The sequence below is a fragment of the Setaria italica genome, chromosome V, assembly GCF_000263155.2.
Source record: "Setaria italica strain Yugu1 chromosome V, Setaria_italica_v2.0, whole genome shotgun sequence".
NCBI lineage: Eukaryota > Viridiplantae > Streptophyta > Magnoliopsida > Poales > Poaceae > Setaria > Setaria italica.
The window spans coordinates 36,045,964-36,067,431 of NC_028454.1; the positions used below are offsets into that span (position 1 = coordinate 36,045,964).

The following is a 21,468-nucleotide window of genomic DNA, read 5'->3' on the forward strand; positions in this document are numbered from 1 at the left end:
GAATCGAAGCAGGTTGGGAGTTCAAAGATTGGGTCATCCCGCCGATAAGGAAACCAAACGGTTGCATCTTCATTAAAGCTGTTATAGAAGCATCGGAAGTACTCGGCTACCTTTGTAACAGAATATGTGCAACCTGGAAAGGCCGATGCTGCTTCACCCAAAGACATGCATCGGCGACGTTCGGTAGGATCTTCTGCCGATTCAATGTTGGGGAACATCATACGGTCCACCCTATGCTGAGTGATCTCGCTCATGTAGAGGTTCAACCATAGGTTGATAAACCACCAGGGTCCGCCTGGATTTCCGATCGGCTCTCCCTTGGATAGTCTGATGCCGATTTGATGGAGCATGTGGTACGCCGCCCCTAGCAAGTGTTTCCCAAGGGGGACACGGTTTCCTCTGGACAGTGCTTCGGCTAAAGCCTAGGTGTTGGTTGATGGGCCGGCGGCTCTTCCACAAAAGAAGTGTTTTTCTAACCACATCATTAAGAAGGTCGTATGCTCCCTATTCTCAACAGACCCGGTTCTTTTATTACTTTTTGATGAATCCCTTCCACCCGCCAATTCCCCTTGTGTCCAGCCGATGTGACGTTGCGGCTAAAAGGTGGAAAGGTGTGTCCGGGGAAGAAATGTCAAGGCCTGTCAACAGAACCACATCGCCCAGTGTTGGGGTCATAGGTCCGTGCCCAAATAAGAATGCATTGAGTGCATCAGACCAAAAGTAAGAAGCCGCTATTACCAACGGCTCATTTTTCTCCATCTGGGACAAAAACAGGTTGATGCACTGGCCGATTTTGAGCTCCTCCCATGAGACGCTCTTCGACGCGGCTACCCGTTGGTACCACTCCCTCCAACCCGGGGTTTCATTCGGCCAGGACCTAAAAGTGCCCAACCAGTGATCTAAGTCCATGTCGGACTGTTTGAAGGGTATCCTGTGGGTTTCTAAATTGATAAGCTCTATTGGATCTGGGTTCCCCATAGGTCCGAGACAAATAAGGCCGGGATTTCCCGTAAGATGGATGGTAATGCGATGTCTAACTGCCTAAAAAAGGAAAGGGGGTGTAAAAAAGTAAGAAACAGATCTAAAGTAAATGCATTGCCGATAGAAGAAGGATTCGGTATTAACCTCTGGGATGAAGTTCCGAGTGGTCGGCGTGGTCGCCGGTGCATATGCGGACGATGAGGCCGTAATGGGGATCGCCATTGGGATCTCCGATGAAGCTCCTTCTTCTGTGGATGGAGCAACGGCCGTCGCCACTACCGCCGGAGGTGCTACTTCCGGAACGTCGCGCGCTGGAGAGCTGCCGGAAGGAGCCGCCATTAGAGGAGAAGGGGAAAAGTAACAGGAGGATGGCGCTAGAAAGCTTCGGCGGCAAGGGAAAGGTGCTAAGGAAAGAAGAGGGCGCGCGCGCTGAGAAAGGGAGACGTGAGCTTGAAGATGAAGTGCGGGGTGAACCGCTATTTAAAGGGTGCCTGAAGGAGGGTAAAAACGGAATTTTCACCGCGCCGGCGTTTCGAGTTTTTCGGGAGTAGTGGCTGTCGTGGGCGCCCGTTTCGAAAAAATTGCAATCATCAGCTGGAAGACCGCGAAACGGAAGGATATTTTCATTGCGGCTGTTTCGGAGGAGAGGTTATAAATAATTTCGAAGTAAAGGACTATGTTTTACTCCGAAACTGGGGGGGCATGTGTTGACGCTAGATTTCGTCACTAGTAAAATCAGCGTCAAGAAGAGATGGAATCGGAGAAGCGCAGTTCAGAATCGGTCGAATGGTGCTACAGTGCGAGATCGGCCGATGACTTCTGTCTCGCTTCGGATCGAACGTGCCGGGGTCCCAATCGGTTGCCTTTTGCCGATAAGGAATCGGCCGATTAGGAGGTTGGTTTAATTGGGCCTGTATGGGCTTGGAAAGGAATAGAAGGATAAGGGGGAGATCAGCCCATGAAGTGTATAGTAACCAACCTAGCACGAATCGTGCTTGTAAATATTCATTTTCTGTTTGAATTAGGGATAGAATTCTAGTCGGTTAAGAAGTCATCTGTACGGGGCTATAAATAGCTACCTTTGTAAATCCGTAATCATCAACAAATCAATACAACTAACTACTTTTTCCTCGTACTTACTTTCAAGCAGGCGACTTCGCGAAATACTTTCTCTTTTCACGAGTTCGTGCGAGTTGGCAGGGCTGCATCAACTTGATCTCCGGCCAATCTTGTAAGTTCCGTTTACCGAATACATTCTAAGCTTTAACTTCGGGCGTATAGCTGTTGTTTCGTTTAGATTTATTCACTAGTTATCGATATTTGCTAGAATCGTAGGTTTTACCTGTCTTTCTAGTTTTATCACCAGTTATCCAGCTAGGAATCGGTAGTTTCGGCTTCCTTCATGTTCTGCTATTAAATTCATCCATTACATATTGCCGATTAGATCTATTCCTAGTGTTGTCATCATAGCTTTGCGTCGATTACTCCAGTAGTTCTCTGTCTACAAGGCTACAGTGATCGGCTGTCTCATAGCCGATTTCTTTAATACGGCAAATCGGCCGATTCGCTGATAAGCTCTCTCGAGATCGGAAATTTAGCAAATCGTGATTTCTGGACCTGACACGTATTCTTCCTTGCCAATCAACAGGTCAGATTGGCTGGCACGCCGCGCGAACCGCACCAGGGCAATCACCCGAACAGGAGTTAAGCAGATTCTCCCGGGTCGTGTGTCGGACGCTGGGATTCGGTTGACCGATTTTTAGCGCCAACAGTAAGTAAGATAATTGCATAGTTTTGGAATTAGTGGTCATGCTCTGGTGCTTGCCTTCCACACTAGCTTTGAGCTCTTCTGAACTTTGGTTCAGGTCTTATGGTGCTTCAACTTGAGAGGCTTCACGCTGCACACTTTCGGGCTCGGCAATCAATTCATACAAACCATCAGCTAGCGGGTTATCTACATGACAATGCATATGTATGAGTTTATTGAAAGATGATGACACATGCATAACATCCGGTTTAAAGAGTGCAGCAACTCAATCATATAGTAAGTTCAAGGTAGAGCATAGAATATATTGTTATCTACACAAGAAATACGATTGATATAAAAAGAAGTACTATAGTTTTCCTGTGAAACATACAGCTATCGAACTATGCAGATAATATTTTAGTAACTTGGGTTGCAGCATGCCGAAATAAGTGACTAATATGTCATGATGGTGGCAAGATCTAAGTAAAACATGTTTATGAATGAAACTATGGTGACAACATGCTAGAGACTAAACAAATGTCATATGCAAGTAACCATAAAGATTTTGCTAGCAACCTTTACAGGGATGAATATACTACTGACAAAGAGCATAAAAAAATTGTTGGTCTATAACTCTAGCATTAAGCATTTTTAATAAAATAAACTAGCTTACAACAAGAATAATTGTTAAGGAAGCATTTGCTGTTATATAAACCTAAATCATTTATAGGAGCTCTCCCATCACACAAGCAATTAATGGTAAAAAAAATTTAGCATGTTGAACTACTACAAAATTTATTAAAAATCAAACATTTTAAAACTGCAGATATGAAGAATGAATTATAGCTAGAGTTCTATTAGAAATTTAGTGCTACCAACTTCCCATAATGGTTTTAAACACTGAACTATACTATTGTGAATTTATCAGGATTTTATAAGCATTAGAGCTATTTAATCTAGGTAAAGGGGACTAAACAACCATGCATTTAAATCAGCAACACAAATGTTTATTTCACATGAACAAGTATTTTCCCTAGGTAGAAATGAGCATAAGGAAACAAAAAAAAATTCAGTTTGCATTTTTACCATTTTTATAAGATTTTATACACATTTTCAAAATTTCAGCCTAGATTTACAAATCTTTGACTAAACTAGCTTCACACCGAGGCCCGTAGGAACTTATTTTTATAACAGATGTGCCCTTCTCTTTACAAACTAGCCCTTGGATTAAGCGTTGAGGCTCCTCGAAGATTTCCCCCTCAGCACTTAAACCCGGAACAATAATGGATAATCCCCTGTACTTCGTTTTCCTTTCACACACAACACCCTCGCCCCTTCTTCCTCCTCAGGCCACCCATGTGCGCGCATGGCCGGCGGCAGTGGCGGTGCAACCCCGCCGGCACGGAGGCGGCTTCCCTCACCTCGGAGACTAACCCCTTCGTCTTCCCCATCATCTAGCTCACCTCCTCTCTCTCCTATTTCCCCGAATCCCAAACCCTAGATTACCCTCGGGTAGTGGTGGCAGCGCTCCGACGATGAGCTCGCGAACGAGCGCAGCCACTAACCTAAGATGGCGAAGCGGCAAGCGCTAGGGCACCAAGAGCTCACCGGAGTTCCGTTTGTGGGGTTGGTAGGCAAGAGGAAGCTGGGAAGGTGGGCGTCGATGGTGAGGTGGAGTTTTGGTGGGTGGCGGCACTGGCGGCGGTGAGGAATTCAATCTCTGGCGCTAGGAGGCATGGCGCAGGGCAAGGAGTGGTGGGGGAGGGAGATGGGAAGGTGAGGTAGCTGTGGGCGGCGGTGATTTGAGAATGGCAAGGCAGGGGCGGTGGATTTGGTCGGCGGGTGTGAGGGGCTTACTCGGTTCTTCTCTGGCTCGAGGGAGAAGAATGAGGATAGAGATGAGAGGAAGGGAGCAGGGAGGGAAGACGAGGCCGGCGGCTTGGAGGATAAGGCTGGGCAACGACAGTTGGGCGCTGATTCAAAGCGAGAGGATGGCGGCAATGGAGCGAGTACGGCGCGAGGATATCTCTGCAGTGAGGAGCTCGGGGCAAGGCAGCGCTGGCACGGACGTCGGCAGCATGGGCGCGGTAGAGCAAGTGGGCGGGGAGGGTCGCATCGGTTCCCAGGGCCGTGCGACGATTGCCGCGGAAGCTGGCGCAGCGCAGCACAGCATCACCGGCTGGCCGATGGCCGCCGCGTGCTGCACGTTTCATGCAGGGAAGGATGGGAGCAGGTGAGTTCAAAGCACTGGTTGACCCATTCTTGACTCAAGTTTGACCTCAGTTTTGAACACTTAAACACCATCTTCTTAGATTCACAACATGCTTATGTTGAAATACATACCTTAGAGTACAACTTTCATATGGTATAAAAGTTGAGTGCTTAATAAAATTAACTTTTTATTGTTCTCCAAAAATGGTTAAAAGGAGCATCTCTATACTTAGGCAATTTCAACTCTAAGCAAGTTTCAAAGGTGAATTTCCTCTTTGGTCCACTACTCCATCATGGTCATGACACAAAATGGATTTATTTAGCATCTTCAACTATCTTTGAGCATACTATATAATTTCACATTTATTCTTTTTAATATTATTTGAAAACAAAAAAATAGCATGAACACTCCAAAATGCATCTTAAAACCACAAGTGATCAAATGATACTAAAACTTATGGAAGCCAAAATGCACATGTGAAATGCTAATGCTCATATTATGCATGTGATTAAGGTTAATTACAATTTAAACACCCGAGGTGTTACACATATATAGTCCAGTTGAGAAGTTTGCTAGCTGGAATCAGATTGTTTGGTGCAATTACAAACTACTTGCGGGCATAAGGACTTTAGATCTTCATAATTTATAAGGCTAAATGATTTATTGAACAATAAGCTAGAGTTTGTTCGAGTGGCAACACTAATTACAACTAGTAATTGAGCAAGATACCCTAAATATCACTGACAGTAGATCTCAAAATTACAACAATAATTCATTAAAAAATACACTAAATTTCACTACCAATCCACCAAAATAGTCAACATACAGTAGAACCAATAATTTCACTTGATTGAGAAGCTCATCCACTAGATTTTCTATTGATTGGAGCTTGGATCCTCCACCATCCGCTATCATGGTAATTAAGAAGTGGGGGAAACGAGCAGATTAGGTTTAGGGGGCAGAGAGCATACCTGGTGGTGAGAGTGACGTATGGTAGAGGCGAGGGTTCTGCACCTAGATGCGGAGAATGAGCCATTCAGCGGTGGCGTTGCTCGAATGCCTCGATGATCGGAGAAGATAAATTTGGCAACAACCTGCCGAAGAAATCGACAGCAAACAAAATCCTATTGCCGCCTCCTTGACGACTCGAGCGGAGCGAGCTGGCAACAACCTCCCAGAGAGATCGCCGGCAGAGAACCTCCGCGGTCGTCGACCCAAGCAGAGCATGTTGGCGGCAGCGAACCGCGTGGTTGCCTTCTTGACACCCCGAGCGAAGGAAGGTGAGCTTAAGATTGGAATGGAACGGGGAAATCAAATGAACGAAAAAGAAAAAGCCTATCCGCCCGAGCCTGGAAGGTTGGACGGCGGACGGAACCTGCACTAATTTCAAACATCGGAAAGTAACTAGGAAATAATCTTCCGGAAGATGGATAGGATTTCTGCTGGTGGGCCTCCTTGCAAAGCAGACTGCGACCATAATGGGCCAAGCTTATAGGTAGTCCTGGCCCATCATCCATGGCTCCAATTGTGTCTAGTGTGATTTTTGGTCCGGGCCTGGGAAGACAATTTAGACCGAGAACAATTTGGGGTTTTCTCTGCCTGGCCCGTGTGAGGAATAGTTAGCAAACCAACAGCGTGAATTGTCATCCTTTTCTTGACCACACGAAGCGTATTGAATAGGGGGGAATACAGCAAAACAGAAGTTTCAGGCCCATTATGATCGCGAAAATCCGGAGTTCCTGAATCCCTGATCTTTGAGGTTAACAAGCTAGATTTGTTGCGGCACCTAAAGCTCCAGCTAAAAGTGTACGCTGTCAGTAAGCGCCATTTCCCTCTTGTTTTCATTTTTCTCTACAGCTCCGATCCGAGACCGTACGCACGATTTCAAGCCTGCAAAACTCTTGGCTGTTGGCTCCATGCCGGGATGGATATCTTTGAACTGGCATGATGTTGCTGAATACTGTCGAGTGGCCCATCTTTTGTAGTTGCTTCAGGGGTTGAGTTTGCTCCCCCATTCCTGCTGAAAGAAAGCTTCATGCAACAACCGCCCATAAAGGTGCGCAGGAGGCCGATCTCTTCGCATTAAGAAGCAGCAGGCCTGCCATTAGGTGCCCCGGCCACAAAAGTATGGGTACCACGGCAGAACTGTCCATATCGGCAATGTGATGCTGCTGCTGCTGCTCTCGCTTGAGATTATCCACCAAACTGGCTCGAAAAGGGGCTTTCCGCGCCTGTGTTAAGGCCTTAAGGGCAACAGTGCCGTACGTAACGTCGCCGTACCACTACCATCCAACGGCCAACCGCCGGTTGGAAATCCTTTACCATTAAGGAGGGCAGTGTCGACGTGTCGTGCTGGCTTTCCGCCACTTAACTGACTGATGGCATGGCGATACCATACCCTCGTTCTAGCCGTGCGTGTTGATCCGCCTGTCATGTCAGATCAGGACCTGCACGTCAGTAAGAGCCTCTTGGCAATTTTGCTGGGATGCAAGCTTGGGCAAATGTATAAGCTGGGAGGGTGCGTGTCTCTGGCTCTCTGCTGTCAATTTCAAGTCATGAAACGGTGGGTGAATGCATTTAACTGCATTCATGGGTGTGATTGAAAATGCACGGAGCAAGGGGGCATGCGTTGTTCCACCCTTACTGGTGTTGCCTCTTGAGTCCCTGACCCTGTCATGTGGAGTATAATGGGATTCTTACGGATCCCTGTCGTGGATGTCGTGCGTTCAGGTGTCAGCTGGGCGCTGGCCGCAGCTCCACATCTGTCGGTCTGGTTATGTTGCATTCTCAAACGAAAGGAGCAATGGGAGCCGGAGCTTCTGGAAAGACTACGAATTACTCTAGTACTACCACCACTGCTATGTTGTGCACATGAATGGCGCTAACAACTTGGAAGTAATGGAGATTATGCAATCCCCTTTTCTGCTAGGGGAAATAGTCCAAATCAGCCGTCCAGCATCGCTTGCCTGGAAGGCTGGAAGGTAACAATCTTTTTGCATTGTTTCTGTATGCAGATCTGCCTCGTCTACCATTTTCAATGGACCTTTTTTCCCCTTTAGTGGAGTAAATTATCAGAGTCTCTGTATAAAGAGATGCACCTAGCCGCTTCCGGTGGAGCATATACCGTGTCCGTGTATTCCCTCCAATCGTACGCGTGCACAGTACTAACATGCAATGCCTTTGGAATCTTCAGTTGCTCAGTTTCAGTTCCACTCACAGCAAGGGAAGGCACCAGGGTCCAGGGGTTCGTCATCCAGCACGACATGTAGTAGTAAACTCTGTCGCCGCTGTACCTTTCGGGAGGTCCGCTGTTGTTACGGTTGGCGGTTGTGCGACACAAATGGCTGCCGCCGAGAACCACACAGACAACGCCACCTCGATAGAAAGGATGGCCTCAGGCCTAGGCAGAAGAGAAGGAACCAAGCCACGCATGGGAAACTAGAAGAGAGTAGGAATGGAGATGGCTTCGATCCCTCCCTCCCTCTTTCAGGATTGGTTGCACACGGAGAAGTGAGATACGGCACCGAAGATGGGGATGCGAGAATGGCAAAGGAATTGACCCGAATTGATTGCAGTGTAGCTAGCATTCTGTTTTCGTACAGTTGCAAAGGCCCCGATTCAAATATTTGTAATCGTATAGGCCTGATTCGATAGCGATTCTTTTCTATCTTCGCCCTTGTTTACTTCCCTCCAAACTCCTAACTTTGATACTATGCAAAAAGAAGATTCCCCATCACATCAAACTTGCGGTACATGCATGGAGTACTAAATGTAGACGAAATTAAAACTAATTGCACAGTTTTGTTGTACTTTGCGAGACGAATCTTTTGAGCCTAATTAGTCAATATTTGAACAATAATTCACAAATACAAACGAAACGCTACAGTGTCGCATTTATGGCAAAATGCCAATTTTGCAACTCCCAACTTGGGAAGTAAACAAGGCCTTCTTTGAGTAGAAGAAGTAGAAATGCAGTGGGACATTTTTGGAACAGTACCCGTGAGAGCAGCACTCGACCTGTACCCGACTGCACGGATGCTGAAAGCACCGACAAAGCCAAGTACGATTCACACGAGCCTACACCGATACTGATGATTGAAACCGAGGAAAAAGATACCAACAAGAATACTTTGGTCATGGCATTCCCATGTATACCAGCTCCCTTGTTTCGTGACCATGAACTGAATGAATGAATGAACCGTGGTCCGGCGGCGGAAAGGTGGCGGATCGGATGCGGTGCACGTACGCTTGGAAGTTGGAAGTGAGTTCGTGCTCGTCCCCAGCCAACTCCCAACCAGAAGGGAGACGAACTGGCCCTGGCTCCCCAAGTTTCCACGCTCCATTACTTGTCCGCCGGCCTTCAGATCGTCCTGTTGTTACTTTGTTCCGCTCAAAGTCGCAACCGCGACCGATGTATCGCATCATCAGATCAGAGCACCCGTGCAGCTTACATGCCGCCCAGCACGGCGGCCGTCTCGCAGTAGTAAGTGCTTCGAACCATACGCTGATACCCTTGCAACCACCAGACAGAGACCGGAGTTATGGTCCTGGATCTGGTTCATGGATGGCTGCATTGTTCGTATACTACGCCATCGAAATAATGCGTTATCTCTCTCTACATGCTATCCTACCACACACACTCTCTCTCGACGTAGCATACGTTCAATTCTTCGTATCTCTCGGGCCTCGGCTCAGGATGAACACGAAAGCAAAAGAGAGGCGTGGCCTTCGCTGTTCGCACAGAACTATCTTCTTTTCTGTCACGACGAATCCGGTTTCAGTTACTACGCTATTACTATTGTTCTTCACTTCTTCTTCAGGCCAGTTTGGCACAGGTCCATCTACCTTCGGCTCCTTCTAACGCATCACCGTTCATCTACGGTTCACCCGAGTCATTTTTTTCTCTCTTCTTCCTCCCTCTCACAGCGGCCGCTGGAGGAGCCACAAGCACGAGCCGGAGCCCCAAGGAGCTTGGCCAAACTGGTCCTTTTAAGCGTAATTACCTCGGTCGGTCGACTGTGCCACGGGCCACGCCGACGGGCATTCAATGGCGCGAGGCACGCAGCCAGGCGGGGGGCGGTTGAGGGGCCGCCGCGATACAGTTCCCATGGGCCATGGCCACCCGCTCCCGTCGTGTTCTAGGCCTGCGTTCTCCGCGGTCGCCGTGCCTGAGCACGCGTCTCTCTGCCACACCACCACTGTGATGCGTGCTCCACTGATCTGAGACTTTGAGTGCTGAGCTGAGCAGGACCTGGTGGTTCAGTGGTAGCGCTCCATTACTGCGGCTGGCCGTGCCTCCGGCAGCAGCAAGTTATTGGTTCCTTTCGTGCCAATTAATTCCCCCAACGCCCGATCTACCTCCTGGTTCGGGTTATAAATATTGGGGATTGCCACCTGCAAGACCATCGTCTGCTCTGCATCGCTCTCCTTTACTCTGGGATCGGATCATCGGCTTCCTCATTGGTCAGTCTTCATCGTCCATGGACAGGCTCCTCGCCGGCCTGCTTGGCTTCCTATTGGTCAGTTCCTCACTACCACGCAGCTCGTCCTCTGTGCTTCTTCTCCCATCATTTCATTCACCCTTGCTAGGGAAGTCTTGATCCCTACAGTATTCATTTAGAAGAAAAAAAAACATATACTGCTGCGTGGGATTTTGCAGAATATTCACAAGAGGTTCAGTTTACATCAACTACTATGTTTGTTCAAACTTCAAACCATGAAAGGAATTTGTATGCTTGCATTCGAGCCATCCAGAAGACGATGTTTACATTCTTTTGATCCTAGTAGTAATCATACACGGTGAAGATCTCTGATGCCTAGAGGCCCTTGTGACTTGCATGCAGATTGCGTCAGTAGGAAGCCATGCAGCTCGTGCTCCGGATCAGTACTGGAAGACTGCGCTTCCGAACACTCCAGGTATAGTACTAAACAGCTGCGTACCCTCGGTACACGTACATACATATATAGGCTTGTCGACCTGACATACGTAATGCTTCTCTTCCCCTGCTTGTGCACAGCCGGCGGCACGACCGTGAACGTCGGCGGGGGCGGTGTCCATGTCGACGCTGGGCATGGCAAGCCCGGGGGCACGACCGTCGACGTAGGCAAGGGCGGCGTCGGCGTCAACGTTAATCCTGGCAGCGGCAAGCCCGGTGGCACCACGGTCGGCGTTGGGAAGGGCGGTGTTGGCGTTAACGTCAACCCTGGCTACGGCAAACCCGGCGGGACCACGGTTGGCGTCGGGAAGGGTGGCGTCGGCGTTAATGTCAATCCCGGCAAGCCCAGTGGCACCACGGTCGGCGTTGGCAAGGGCGGAGTAGGCGTCAACGTCAATCCTGGCTACGGCAAGCCCGGTGGCACCACCGTCGGCGTCGGCAAGGGCGGAGTGGGCGTCAACGTCAGTCCTGGCAAGCCGGGTGGCACCACCGTTGGTGTTGGCAAAGGCGGCGTCGGTGTCGGCGTGAACCCCGGCTACGGCAAGCCGGGCGGCACCACGGTCGGCGTCGGGAAGGGCGGGGTTGGCGTCAACGTGAAGCCCCGCGGGAAGCCCGTCCACGTCAACGTCTCTCCTTTCCGGTACAACTACGCCGCAACGGAGACGCAGCTGCACGACGACCCCAGCGTCGCGCTCTTCTTCCAGGAGAAGGACCTCCACGCCGGCAAGAAGGTGACCGTCCAGTTCACCGGCACCGCGGGCGCCGGCACGAAGTTCCTCCCACGAAGCGAGGCCGAGGCCATCCCGTTCTCCTCCGAGAAGGTGCCCGAGATCCTGAGCCGCTTCTCGGTGAACCCGGACTCCGTCGAGGCGGCGGAGATGGCGCAGACGCTGCGCGACTGCGAGGCGCCCGCGGCCAGGGGCGAGAAGAAGGCCTGCGCCACGTCGCACGAGTCCATGGTCGACTTCGCCACGTCCAGCCTCGGGACCAGCCACGTGAGGGCCGTCTCGACCGTCGTGGCGAAGCCGGGGTCGCCGAAGCAGGAGTACACCGTGGCCGGCGTGAAGCGCGCCGCCGGCACCGGCGACGACGGCCGGCTCGTCGCCTGCCACGCGGAGCCCTACGCGTACGCCGTGTTCATGTGCCACCTGACGCGGCAGACGCGGGCGTACTCGGTGTCGATGGTCGGCAGGGACGGCACGGCCGTGGACGCCGTCGCGGTGTGCCACGCCGACACCTCCGGGTGGAACCCCAAGCACGTCGCGTTCCAGGTGCTCGACGTGAAGCCCGGCACCGTTCCGGTCTGTCACTTCCTGCCGCAGGACCACGTCGTCTGGACCCGCAGCGGCTGACCGCTGGATGGCCGCCGTTTGCTCCGGCCGCCAACGTTCGTGCTGCCTGATGGTTTCATTTACGTTTAGTACCTCTAGGCATACTGTCATATGGTATCATGAGTTTGCTTATGTTTTCAGTACTTGATACTTGTATGGATGGTGTTGCCAGCCAGTATCGATCACCTGCTAGATTCTGTTGTATAGTTCTAAATAAACAGACGTCTCTTTAGCGTTGCTGTTCTCAGCCTAAACAAACTTCTCTAGCAGACTAAACCTTCAATCTTAAAACTGAGCGGCCGATTAGGCATGAGCTACTCAGCCCATTCATGGCACAGAATGAAAGAAACTACAAGAGAATTGAAAAGTACAATGGAAGGAGGAGCCCAAAAGAAAACATAGTATAGAAATTGAAAAGAAACTACAATGGAAGGAGCAGAACAAGAGCAAAAAAGTACCGACCTGACTCCTTAGATAGATAGAGCTGAACGCGCGAATAATTGTGCACAAACTCTTTGATATGGGAGCCTGAGGTAATGCATGTCCTACACATCAATAACAAACAAGCATGAAGCAGACGGTTCAAAAGAGACCAGGATTGCGTCATGATGATTAAGTTGTTGAAACGAATCAATAAATAATCTATATGCTACGACTACTAGTGGAATTTCAGATTGGTCATTAAATAGCAAAAAAAAAAAATGTTTCAGTATCTCAGAAAGGATGCTCCACAAGCTGAGTGCGCACAAAAATGGAATACCACGAATGCTGATGTCATTATACTGCTCGCACCAAATTTCAAATGAAATGGCCTTCCTGATAGGAGTAAGAGGGAAGTTGTTAGGTCATCCTCAGATCATCTCTTCTGTAATAATTTGTTTGTATTTATGTGCAGTTGTGCACATGTATGTTTTTACATTTTACACTCTCCTAATTTCAAACTCTCCTACTTTCATACCCAACAAATATTTGTGGAATTCTGATAGTATGTATTTTCTTGCCTGATTCAGAAGCATCACAACTATGACCATGTCTCAATGTTAAATCTACCAACCCTTTCTAGGTCCCTGAGCCATTTTGAGGCCTCCTCTTTTATGACCCCATGTTCTTTACAGATAATGTCCTCTAGTGCAGCTGTAACATCAGCAGGCATTTTTGTTGAAGAGCCGGCAATGTATACTGCAGCACCGGTGAGTAATAAGTTCCAGACTCTTGCACTTTGTTCCTTTATCTTATGTTGTACATAGACCTTTTGAGGCTGATCCCTGGAAAAAGCAACAAACAAACCACCACCTTTTTTCGAGGAAAGCACCCCCTCGTCCTGGGCATGAGTTAACCAGAAATCCTTGTATAGAAAATCATTATCTTGATTCCTACAACCAAAGAAGAATAGAACTGGGGCTGTTGGTTCTGCTGCAGTCTGCGCAGCCCTTTCCTCTACAAATGCACGGAATGGTGCGCATCCTGTTCCTGGTCCAATAAGCACAAGAGGAACCGATGGATGTGGAGGAGGCAGGGATCCTTGGTGTATCCAACACGGGATAAGATTGTCTGCAAATAATTGCAATGTGTGATAAGAGTTAATAGTTGTGTTTTGGTAGGTACAGTAGGAGCAAGAGCTGTCATGTCCAGGTAAATAACAGAACAAAGAAAAACAGAGCCAGGATATTAACTGCAAATAATTGACGCAGAGCGTACCTTTACTTGGATCAAGCCCAGCCAGCCAATTAGAGCAGAGCCCGCGCCGTGTTCTCCCGAATGGAGTAAGCCATGATACAATGCTAACAGTCAAGTGTATTTCATTCGGATGTGCCAATGGGGATGATGAGATGGAAAAAGCTCTTTTCTTCAATGGAGGTGTTAGTTGCACCAACCATTCAAAAGGCATTTGCACCGAAGGAAAATCGTTCAACACCTAAAAAACACCACAATACCACATCCACATGTCACTTCTGAACCATGAAAATCAACTGAAGGACAAAAAGGCATATTATTGCCAAAATAATTCTGGGCACTAAGGCATGTATTGCATGAAAGTTCCTAAAAAAATCTTAAGTGCAAACATGCTCACTTCTAGAACAGTCCTACTCTCCTTCTGATTGTACTGGTAAAGGTCATCTCTTCCCTCAGGTGAAGCAAATTCCTGAAGCCTCTTTTTTTCATGTTCAGCTGTTGCGAAAAAGCTCATGACCTATCATAGAACATTGGGCTCATGTGAGCTATGGCAGTTTGGCATGACATATCAGAAGAACATTGGAGTAAATATGAGACAATAAAAAGTTGAAAAGAGGTTCGTGAAAAAAAACATTCAAAATATTGGCTCTCTTGCCTCAAAGAAATACCGCCGAGGGGAAGCTGATGCAATATCCATTGTCAAAGCAACAAATGTCTTCAATTTGATGCGATCCATCAGGCTACTCACAACTGAACCCTTGGAAATTTTATCCCCACTTTTTGCTTGAATCTGGACAAACAAGAGGACATGCTTCCTCATTAGGCAACTAGATAATTGCAAACACGTGAGAAGATTTTTTTTAAAAAAAAAGGAACAACTGATAAACTCATAATTTCAAGAAATAAAGGTCTAATTGTCTAAACCAGCTGCTAAGTTGCTTGTAAAACAAAACTGTAAAGCCAGTTACTGCTCCTAATGGGTACAGGACAAGTATTGGAAAAATAACAAAAAATTTCGGCAGCAGGAGAGGAAAAACACAAAGTTGCAAGAGGATAACTCTACAAAAGAGATTCGCATACCGTTATGTAACAATCTGGATCCAAATTACAGCGTTCAATGAAGGCATCAACAGCTGATGGATTTTGACTTGGTAGGATTTCTAGCGCATCGCCAGTTTTATAACTGATGGCCTAACATGAGAGAATGCAATTATCTTCTCATTCATGAAGTATCATGTGTCATATGAATTTCTGAGACAATTACATATTGTAGTATAAATGACATACAGAAGATGGATCTTCCAATTCAAAGTGGCGAACATCTCTGTCAGAACCCTCCTTAGTCAGACGTTGATTTGTTACCTGAAAGGGTGATAGATATCAACAGCAACAGAAACAATATACAGATTTGAGCTAAATCATAATACATTGGCCATAACAGATGGACTATCAACACAATGACAATCACCTTTGTTGTCTGCCAAACTAGTCTTTAAAAGCTTATTTAAGTTGGACTTTATTTATGCATGGTAACCATTTGTTGCAATGCCAATCAAGCCTACCGAGCATAAAATTTATCAACTTATGACGTGGCACTCGAATTGAGCTCAGTATAGCAAAGATAGTGGGCAGCTTCTCACAGTAAATTTGAAGTGTCCATGGAACAGGTAGTGAGTGGTAGCTTCTCAACTTGTACTATAATAGAAGTTACCTTGCAAGTAGGGTTGACTACAATGAGTACTTGGCCAAATGGCCACAGAAAAGAATAACAGCTAGAGAAGCTAACTCCAGCATACCATGTGTTACCAGAATCTATGATCCATGGGCTTAATTAACATAGGCTACGATGAGTACTTTGCCATGTGTCACACTTAATACTTTGATCGCTACTTCAAGGTTTGCACCTAGACAACTAGTTTGAATCAGGGTAGGAGCTTAGGTGTGCCGTTTGTCGTATCCCCCCCTGTTCTATTTCTGTACCTGTACTCTGGTATTTCCATTTTACGTAATGGAAGCGGGGGATGGCCTCGATTCAGAAAATAACAATAAGAACATATTATTTAGTTTCTGAGTCTCAGAGGCCACTATGAACGAACTATTAAATTATGCTCAGTTCAGATCCTAGAAACAATTGCATAGCCAATTAATGATGGGTATGCAGTGATTTTGGCGGCGTGTGCCTTTGCTCCACAATGAATTGAGTACTCTAGATTGATTTTTTATATAGCAAATAACTGAGGTACCTCTTTATGATAACTGATCACTAACGATCCCACAGGAACAAAAAGTAAATAATATCCATAAGTAGAAATAGTCAGTAATCTGTAATTATAATGCTTTCAAAGCAAAATAAAACTAGTGAAACCTAGATATTGGAATAAGAATAAAAATAACAATGGTTCAAGTTCAAGCTGTGTCTAAACTGTAAGAACATGTAGTGCATACCATTTGAAGCATGTAAGGTGGCCCTCCATCATCATGGAACTGTAGCGCAGGGGACATTGACCTTGCGCTATTTATTATCTTATTGGGTTCTGCGGAATAGATATTAACTAAAATCGTGAACAAATACTGCAAAATAGAGTTTACCAGTAAATACTAGCCAGCTCATACACTCATACCTACCTGAAAGTATAGAATCTTGTGGAACCTCATTGGAAGAGTAATAAATGACATGAACTTTTGGATCCCCCAAAGTACTCAAATTAGGATCATTGATATCAGATACTCTAGGTAAGAGTGCCGGATTAGTTTCATTCAGAGACTTCCACATAGACAGCAACCAAGGATCTAAAGCCCCTTCATATCTGATGTTACAACAATGAAGAAAATCCTTAAAGTTGAGAAATGCTTCTGATCAAAAAGAAAATGATAGTGTATAAATTTTAGAACCACACTGTCACAATTATTTAGTACAAAACAAACAAGATATTAAAATCATACCCTGAAGAGTGCTGGTCGTCTCCCAAGCCTATCTCTACAACTTGTTCTGCACCAAGATGTGAAAGCCTTCTATCAAGCTTCTTTGCAGCAAACTGCAGTAGTAAACACACTAATGAAGGACAAACAGAAACAAAAAGACTGTACATTATGACCTTACAGCCTCAATTTGATAGAAATAAGACATCAATACGGTTGAGAATGCATGTTTACAGTATACAAAGGAATTAAAATGTGATGTTGGGGGCTTGCAAATGTTTTCAAACTGCTATATTGGTTATATTAAAACTTTGCAAGCATTCACCAAAATAGCACTAAGATTAAAAAGAATCTATTACCCCCGATCCACCACACGCACGCACATTCATTGCAGCTATCCAAAGCAAGATGAACAGAACATCTAAACAGTATATGATGTTATAAACATATACTTTTTTCTAAAGATGCACACAGTCAAATGTTCTTCCAGCAATAAATCGCCATATTGTAGGTGAATTACTGCAATCGATTTCGACATATCCCCACATATTATTGATTAATTGTGTGCTAGCAAGGTCAATTACTCAGACAGAAGCCTCACATTGTACTTCTGATAGCCTGAATCCCCGAGTCCAAACACTGCATGACGGACCCCCTCGAGCCATTGCGCGCCCAGATCCTTCCGAAGCAGGTACCTCCAAAACCCCTGCCGCGAAATCCAACCCAATAAGCAATCAAGACAACTGGAAATAATCAAGTGGATGAAGAATCTCCAGACCTTCATGGAATCCGGGGGGTCGCCCTGCCCCGTGGTAGACACGACGAAGACCACGAACCGCTCGCTCGGCAAGCGACTCTTCACGAAAAAGCAGAGGCGTCATATACTCGCATGTAAGGGTCGTGTGCCTGGGGACTAAAGGTTTTTGGAGCTTACGGGATCGAAGCTGTCCATAGAGAGCACATCGACGGCCGGGCAGCCACCGCGCTCCGCCTCGCGGCCGACGCGCTCGGCGGCGTCCATGGCGTTCCCGGTTTGCGAGGCGTAGAGCACGAGGAGGCGGCCGCTTGCGGACGCCGCCGACTCAGCCTCCGCGGCCGAGGGCACCATGGAGTCAGAACTCATCAGAGAATCCGCAGCCTGCAAGTAACCTAGCGGCGGCCAACAAGCGCAGCCAAGAGGCAGCCCCAATCGCCCTGCCCTGTGGTGGTCACGCTCACGCGATCTCCTGCCACCGCTGCAGCCTTGCGCCCGCCTGACCGTGACACCGAGAAGGCGATGCGTGAGCTTGGATCGATGCGCTCGGTGCTCCCCACACGCACGAGCCTCCCTGCGTCGGCGGCAGGCGGCGGCGGCGCCGGTTGCCAGCGAGAGAGTCAGAGGAGAGTTGCTGTTGCTGACTTTACTTGCCCATGCCCAGCCCATAATGGGTACCAAGCTGACCTTGGGCTTGAAGTCGGACCATGAAGGCCCACAGGCAGACTGCTACGAACGTGGGCCGCCAACAAAGCCCAAAAAACTAAACCCGAAGTCGTCGGTTCCCAAAGTACCCCTGAAAAACTCCGCAGACCGAGCGGCCCATAGGCCCGGATTGGCGTCACCCGCGCCGGCCAGTCCATTTTTGGCTATCCAACCATCGTCTCAAGTTTGATTTTGATCATCAAACCATAAAACCAAGAATCTTAAAATCGTTTATATTTGGCCATCGAGCAGTTTGGTGGGTGGTTTTGCTAACATGAACATCACGTGATGGTAGAACCCACTTGTCATCTCTCCTCTCTCTCTTTTCTCGTCTCCCTCTCCTCTCTCTCCTCTCCTCTCCCTCTCCTCTCTCCTCTCTCCTCCGTCTACAGCCGCCGGCCTCGGCGCCGGCCTCGGCGCCGGCCTCGTCCACCCATGGACGCTGCCCTATGGCCCCTCCTACCTCCTCCCTTCCTGGCACCTCCCCTACGCTAGCCGTTGCCGTAGCCCCCCGCACGAAGACAAAGTCGTCACCGTCGATGAGTTTCACCAAGCCAATTCGCCCACCTCGGTCAACGCCAGCAAGAACACACACCACTACGAGGACACTGTCGGGGATAGATCCCTAGTACCTGCAAGGAAGGAAGAAGGCGAAATTCTACTAAAATTCTCCTGTAATTCTACTAGAACTCATACCATGTAATCCTACTAGGATCCCTCCTTATAACCGATTAGTAATCTCGTCCCCTCAAGTATATAAAGGAGGATAGGGGTCTCTAGATTGGTAGGTAAAGACCTCATAGAACCATCTCAGGTGAAGACCTCGTAGAACCACAACAGAGGACCAAATCCTCAACACCAAATAACACCCAAGCGCAGGGCGCGATATACAACACCCAAAACAGGACGTAGGGTATTACGCTACTCTGGCGGCCCAAACCTGTATAAATCTGTGTCTTGTGTCCTTACTTTTACCTTCAGTTCTAGGTTCGACGATCCCCCACCAACCAATCTACTACCTCAGAATACCCCTCGGTAGGTTGTCGGGTATAAAACATCGATATCTGGCGCGCCAAGTAGGGGGATCGTCGAGATTATCGGGCGAGCTTGAAAGACCTATCATCAAGATCAATTTACCACTGGCGAACTAAATGGCAGAAGTCATCATCAAGCCAATCGTCGCATTTGAAGCAGGCGCGACGTTCATCTTTGGCTCTTGAGTTTGCGTTGTAGATGGTGCTGGAAATTTCCGCCGCCACATTGCGCCGACCCCGGAGAAAAAACAACAAACCATGAAGCTCCAGTGCCAAACTCTGGAGGATCTCGTCATGAATTTCGGCGAATTTTCAATTTCTAAGCTAGTCAGAGGCTGGGGGGACGAGTCCGAGTACAACTCGATTTCTTCCGCTGGTGTATAAGATATCGTGCGAGTCAGATTACTACTAGAGTTGATTCCCGTTCAGACTCCGCAACGCTACCATTGTTTATCAGGCGGCCCTATCTAGATCACAATCTGATATGGATGCGATCGAGAACCTCAACTACTACTCAGATCCGGACAAGAAGACCCCTTTATTATGTTCACAGCAAGGCCTCGTAATCACATCAACTTCTCAAAGCAGATTCGTCTACTGGCCTAACATGAAACCACCCGCTCTCACCAAGGATGACAATTCGTGACTCATCGCCTACCTCGACACTCTCCCGTACCAGGAAGGAGCTCCTCTATCGCCCATCTACGAGGAAGGAGGCACCATGGAGGTCATCACTTCAAACTCGGGAAGCTACTCTCCAGAGTGAGAACTATTCGCCGTCATTACTGGACAAGTGGACGAAAAAGAAGAGCGACAGGATAGGAACCCACGATATGAGCGTCACCCCGATGATGTCTCATAGGATGAGCTCACCATCAATGTTGTTGGAGAAACGATCGAAGCTCAAAGTACTCGACGACAAGCAAGGAACGCCGCAAGATCAAAGCACCGCCGCCGCCTTGCAGAAGAATGTTGGCACAAAATTCAACTTGGTTTGTGCTACACGCACACAGAAGACCACTGCAAGATTCCAAGATCTTCGCTCAACGTACACAGAAGATGTATGCGAGCATTACTACACCAACATCCGGTCGCATCAACTCATGACGACTACTTCAACTTTGCGAGGTCGCTCGGCGATCCGCTAACGATTACGTCAACTACTAATCTCGACTAGAAACTAGTCGGGGACGGGCCTCACACCGTCGACAAACTAGTCAGAATCGACTCCGACAAGTCAGCTTCATCAACAACCATCTTCTGTCATGCCTAAACGCTAGGACATCAGACAAATATCTTCATAGCAGCAGTGCCAGTATGCGTACATGAGACAAGATTTCAGACGCAGTGGCAATAGCTAAACAGGGACTAAGAGCCTAAACGTAACAGGCTAACTACTCGGGAGAAATATGGCCGAAATAGGAGCATGACACACAATATTTACATTCATCACTGACTAAATTTCAGTAGTATCTTCAAAATTCTACAAATATGCTACATAATGTATGCATCTCGTTTTGCAGGTCAAGTTTCAGCGACGACTCTCTAGGACGCTCAGTGTACCTCTAATGGCTCCGCTAGCTCCCAGGCTCGAGGGCTAAACACTAATTACTACTCGGAATACCTCCAATAGCTCCGCTGGCTCTCAAGCTCGGGGGCTAAGCGCTAAATAACTATTTGGCGTGGATCCTACAACTCATCTGGCGCATAAGCTTAGGGCTGGATGGCGCAAAACTACTCGGATGGTGACTTGCGTGAAGACCAAGCTCGCTAAGACCCTTGGATTGATTATTTAATCATTCCAAGGCTCGGGGGCTGATAAGCTACACCCAATACTTAATTTTTTTCAAGACGAATAAAGAAGATTTAAGATTTTATTGACCCTCAGCCTGATTCTTCGATTCAACCTAAGGCTCGGGGGCTAATCCATATGAAGTGCGACTTTCGCCACCCTCTATATCATATTTCAAAGATGAAGATTACAAAATCAAGACGATCAAGGGCTTGACCACACCATAGCCTCATGGCAGTTGTGAGGAATTTTGAAAATTCAGCCAGACAAAATAGTCGAAGAGTACTAATACTACTCGGCGAGGATCTGAAAAGTACTCGAAGACTGCTACATTCGGCTATGAAGCGCTTGGAGGCTTGTCGGGGATAGATCCCCAGTACCCG

The 21,468-nt window shown here is 47.6% G+C and overlaps 2 protein-coding genes across 3 annotated transcripts; one reads left to right on the forward strand and one right to left on the reverse strand.

The window, feature by feature from the left end:
- The first annotated feature begins 10,420 nt into the window (after positions 1-10,420).
- Positions 10,421-12,228, forward strand: LOC101767742 (BURP domain-containing protein 3-like). The gene is made up of 3 exons (NM_001287226.1): positions 10,421-10,459; positions 10,784-10,856; positions 10,958-12,228. Exons 1-3 carry the CDS (start codon positions 10,421-10,423, stop codon positions 12,226-12,228), a joined length of 1,383 nt encoding a protein of 460 aa, NP_001274155.1.
- A 799-nt stretch (positions 12,229-13,027) lies between these two features.
- On the reverse strand, positions 13,028-18,191 carry LOC101768154 (NADPH-dependent diflavin oxidoreductase 1). 2 transcript variants are annotated; one of them, XM_004969799.2, is made up of 12 exons: positions 17,735-18,190; positions 17,579-17,656; positions 17,402-17,506; positions 16,825-16,916; positions 16,507-16,688; positions 16,327-16,415; positions 15,169-15,243; positions 14,962-15,072; positions 14,537-14,671; positions 14,279-14,398; positions 13,906-14,122; positions 13,028-13,758 (listed from the first exon to the last, which is right to left on the reverse strand). In XM_004969799.2, exons 1-12 carry the CDS (start codon positions 17,921-17,923, stop codon positions 13,229-13,231), a joined length of 1,923 nt encoding a protein of 640 aa, XP_004969856.1. In that variant the 5' UTR covers positions 17,924-18,190; the 3' UTR covers positions 13,028-13,228. The 2 variants fall into 2 exon arrangements, with proteins under 2 accessions (XP_004969856.1, XP_014660778.1); XM_014805292.2 differs by having other exon boundaries at positions 17,402-17,656; positions 17,735-18,191.
- Between the last annotated feature and the right edge of the window lie 3,277 nt (positions 18,192-21,468).

Bases quoted from the DNA above. Each gene is read 5' to 3' on its own strand.
- LOC101768154 (XM_014805292.2), bottom strand. From the start codon at position 17,923: ATGAGTTCTGACTCCATGGTGCCCTCGGCCGCGGAGGCTGAGTCGGCG. The intron at 15,073-15,168 runs GTATGTCATTTA...CTCTCATGTTAG, and splicing joins AATTGGAAGATCCATCTTCT to GCCATCAGTTATAAAACTGG. The intron at 14,399-14,536 runs GCAAGAGAGCCA...GTTCTATGATAG, and splicing joins CTCGGCGGTATTTCTTTGAG to GTCATGAGCTTTTTCGCAAC.
- LOC101767742 (NM_001287226.1), top strand. From the start codon at position 10,421: ATGGACAGGCTCCTCGCCGGCCTGCTTGGCTTCCTATTG. The intron at 10,460-10,783 runs GTCAGTTCCTCA...ACTTGCATGCAG, and splicing joins GCCTGCTTGGCTTCCTATTG to ATTGCGTCAGTAGGAAGCCA. The intron at 10,857-10,957 runs GTATAGTACTAA...GCTTGTGCACAG, and splicing joins TGCGCTTCCGAACACTCCAG to CCGGCGGCACGACCGTGAAC.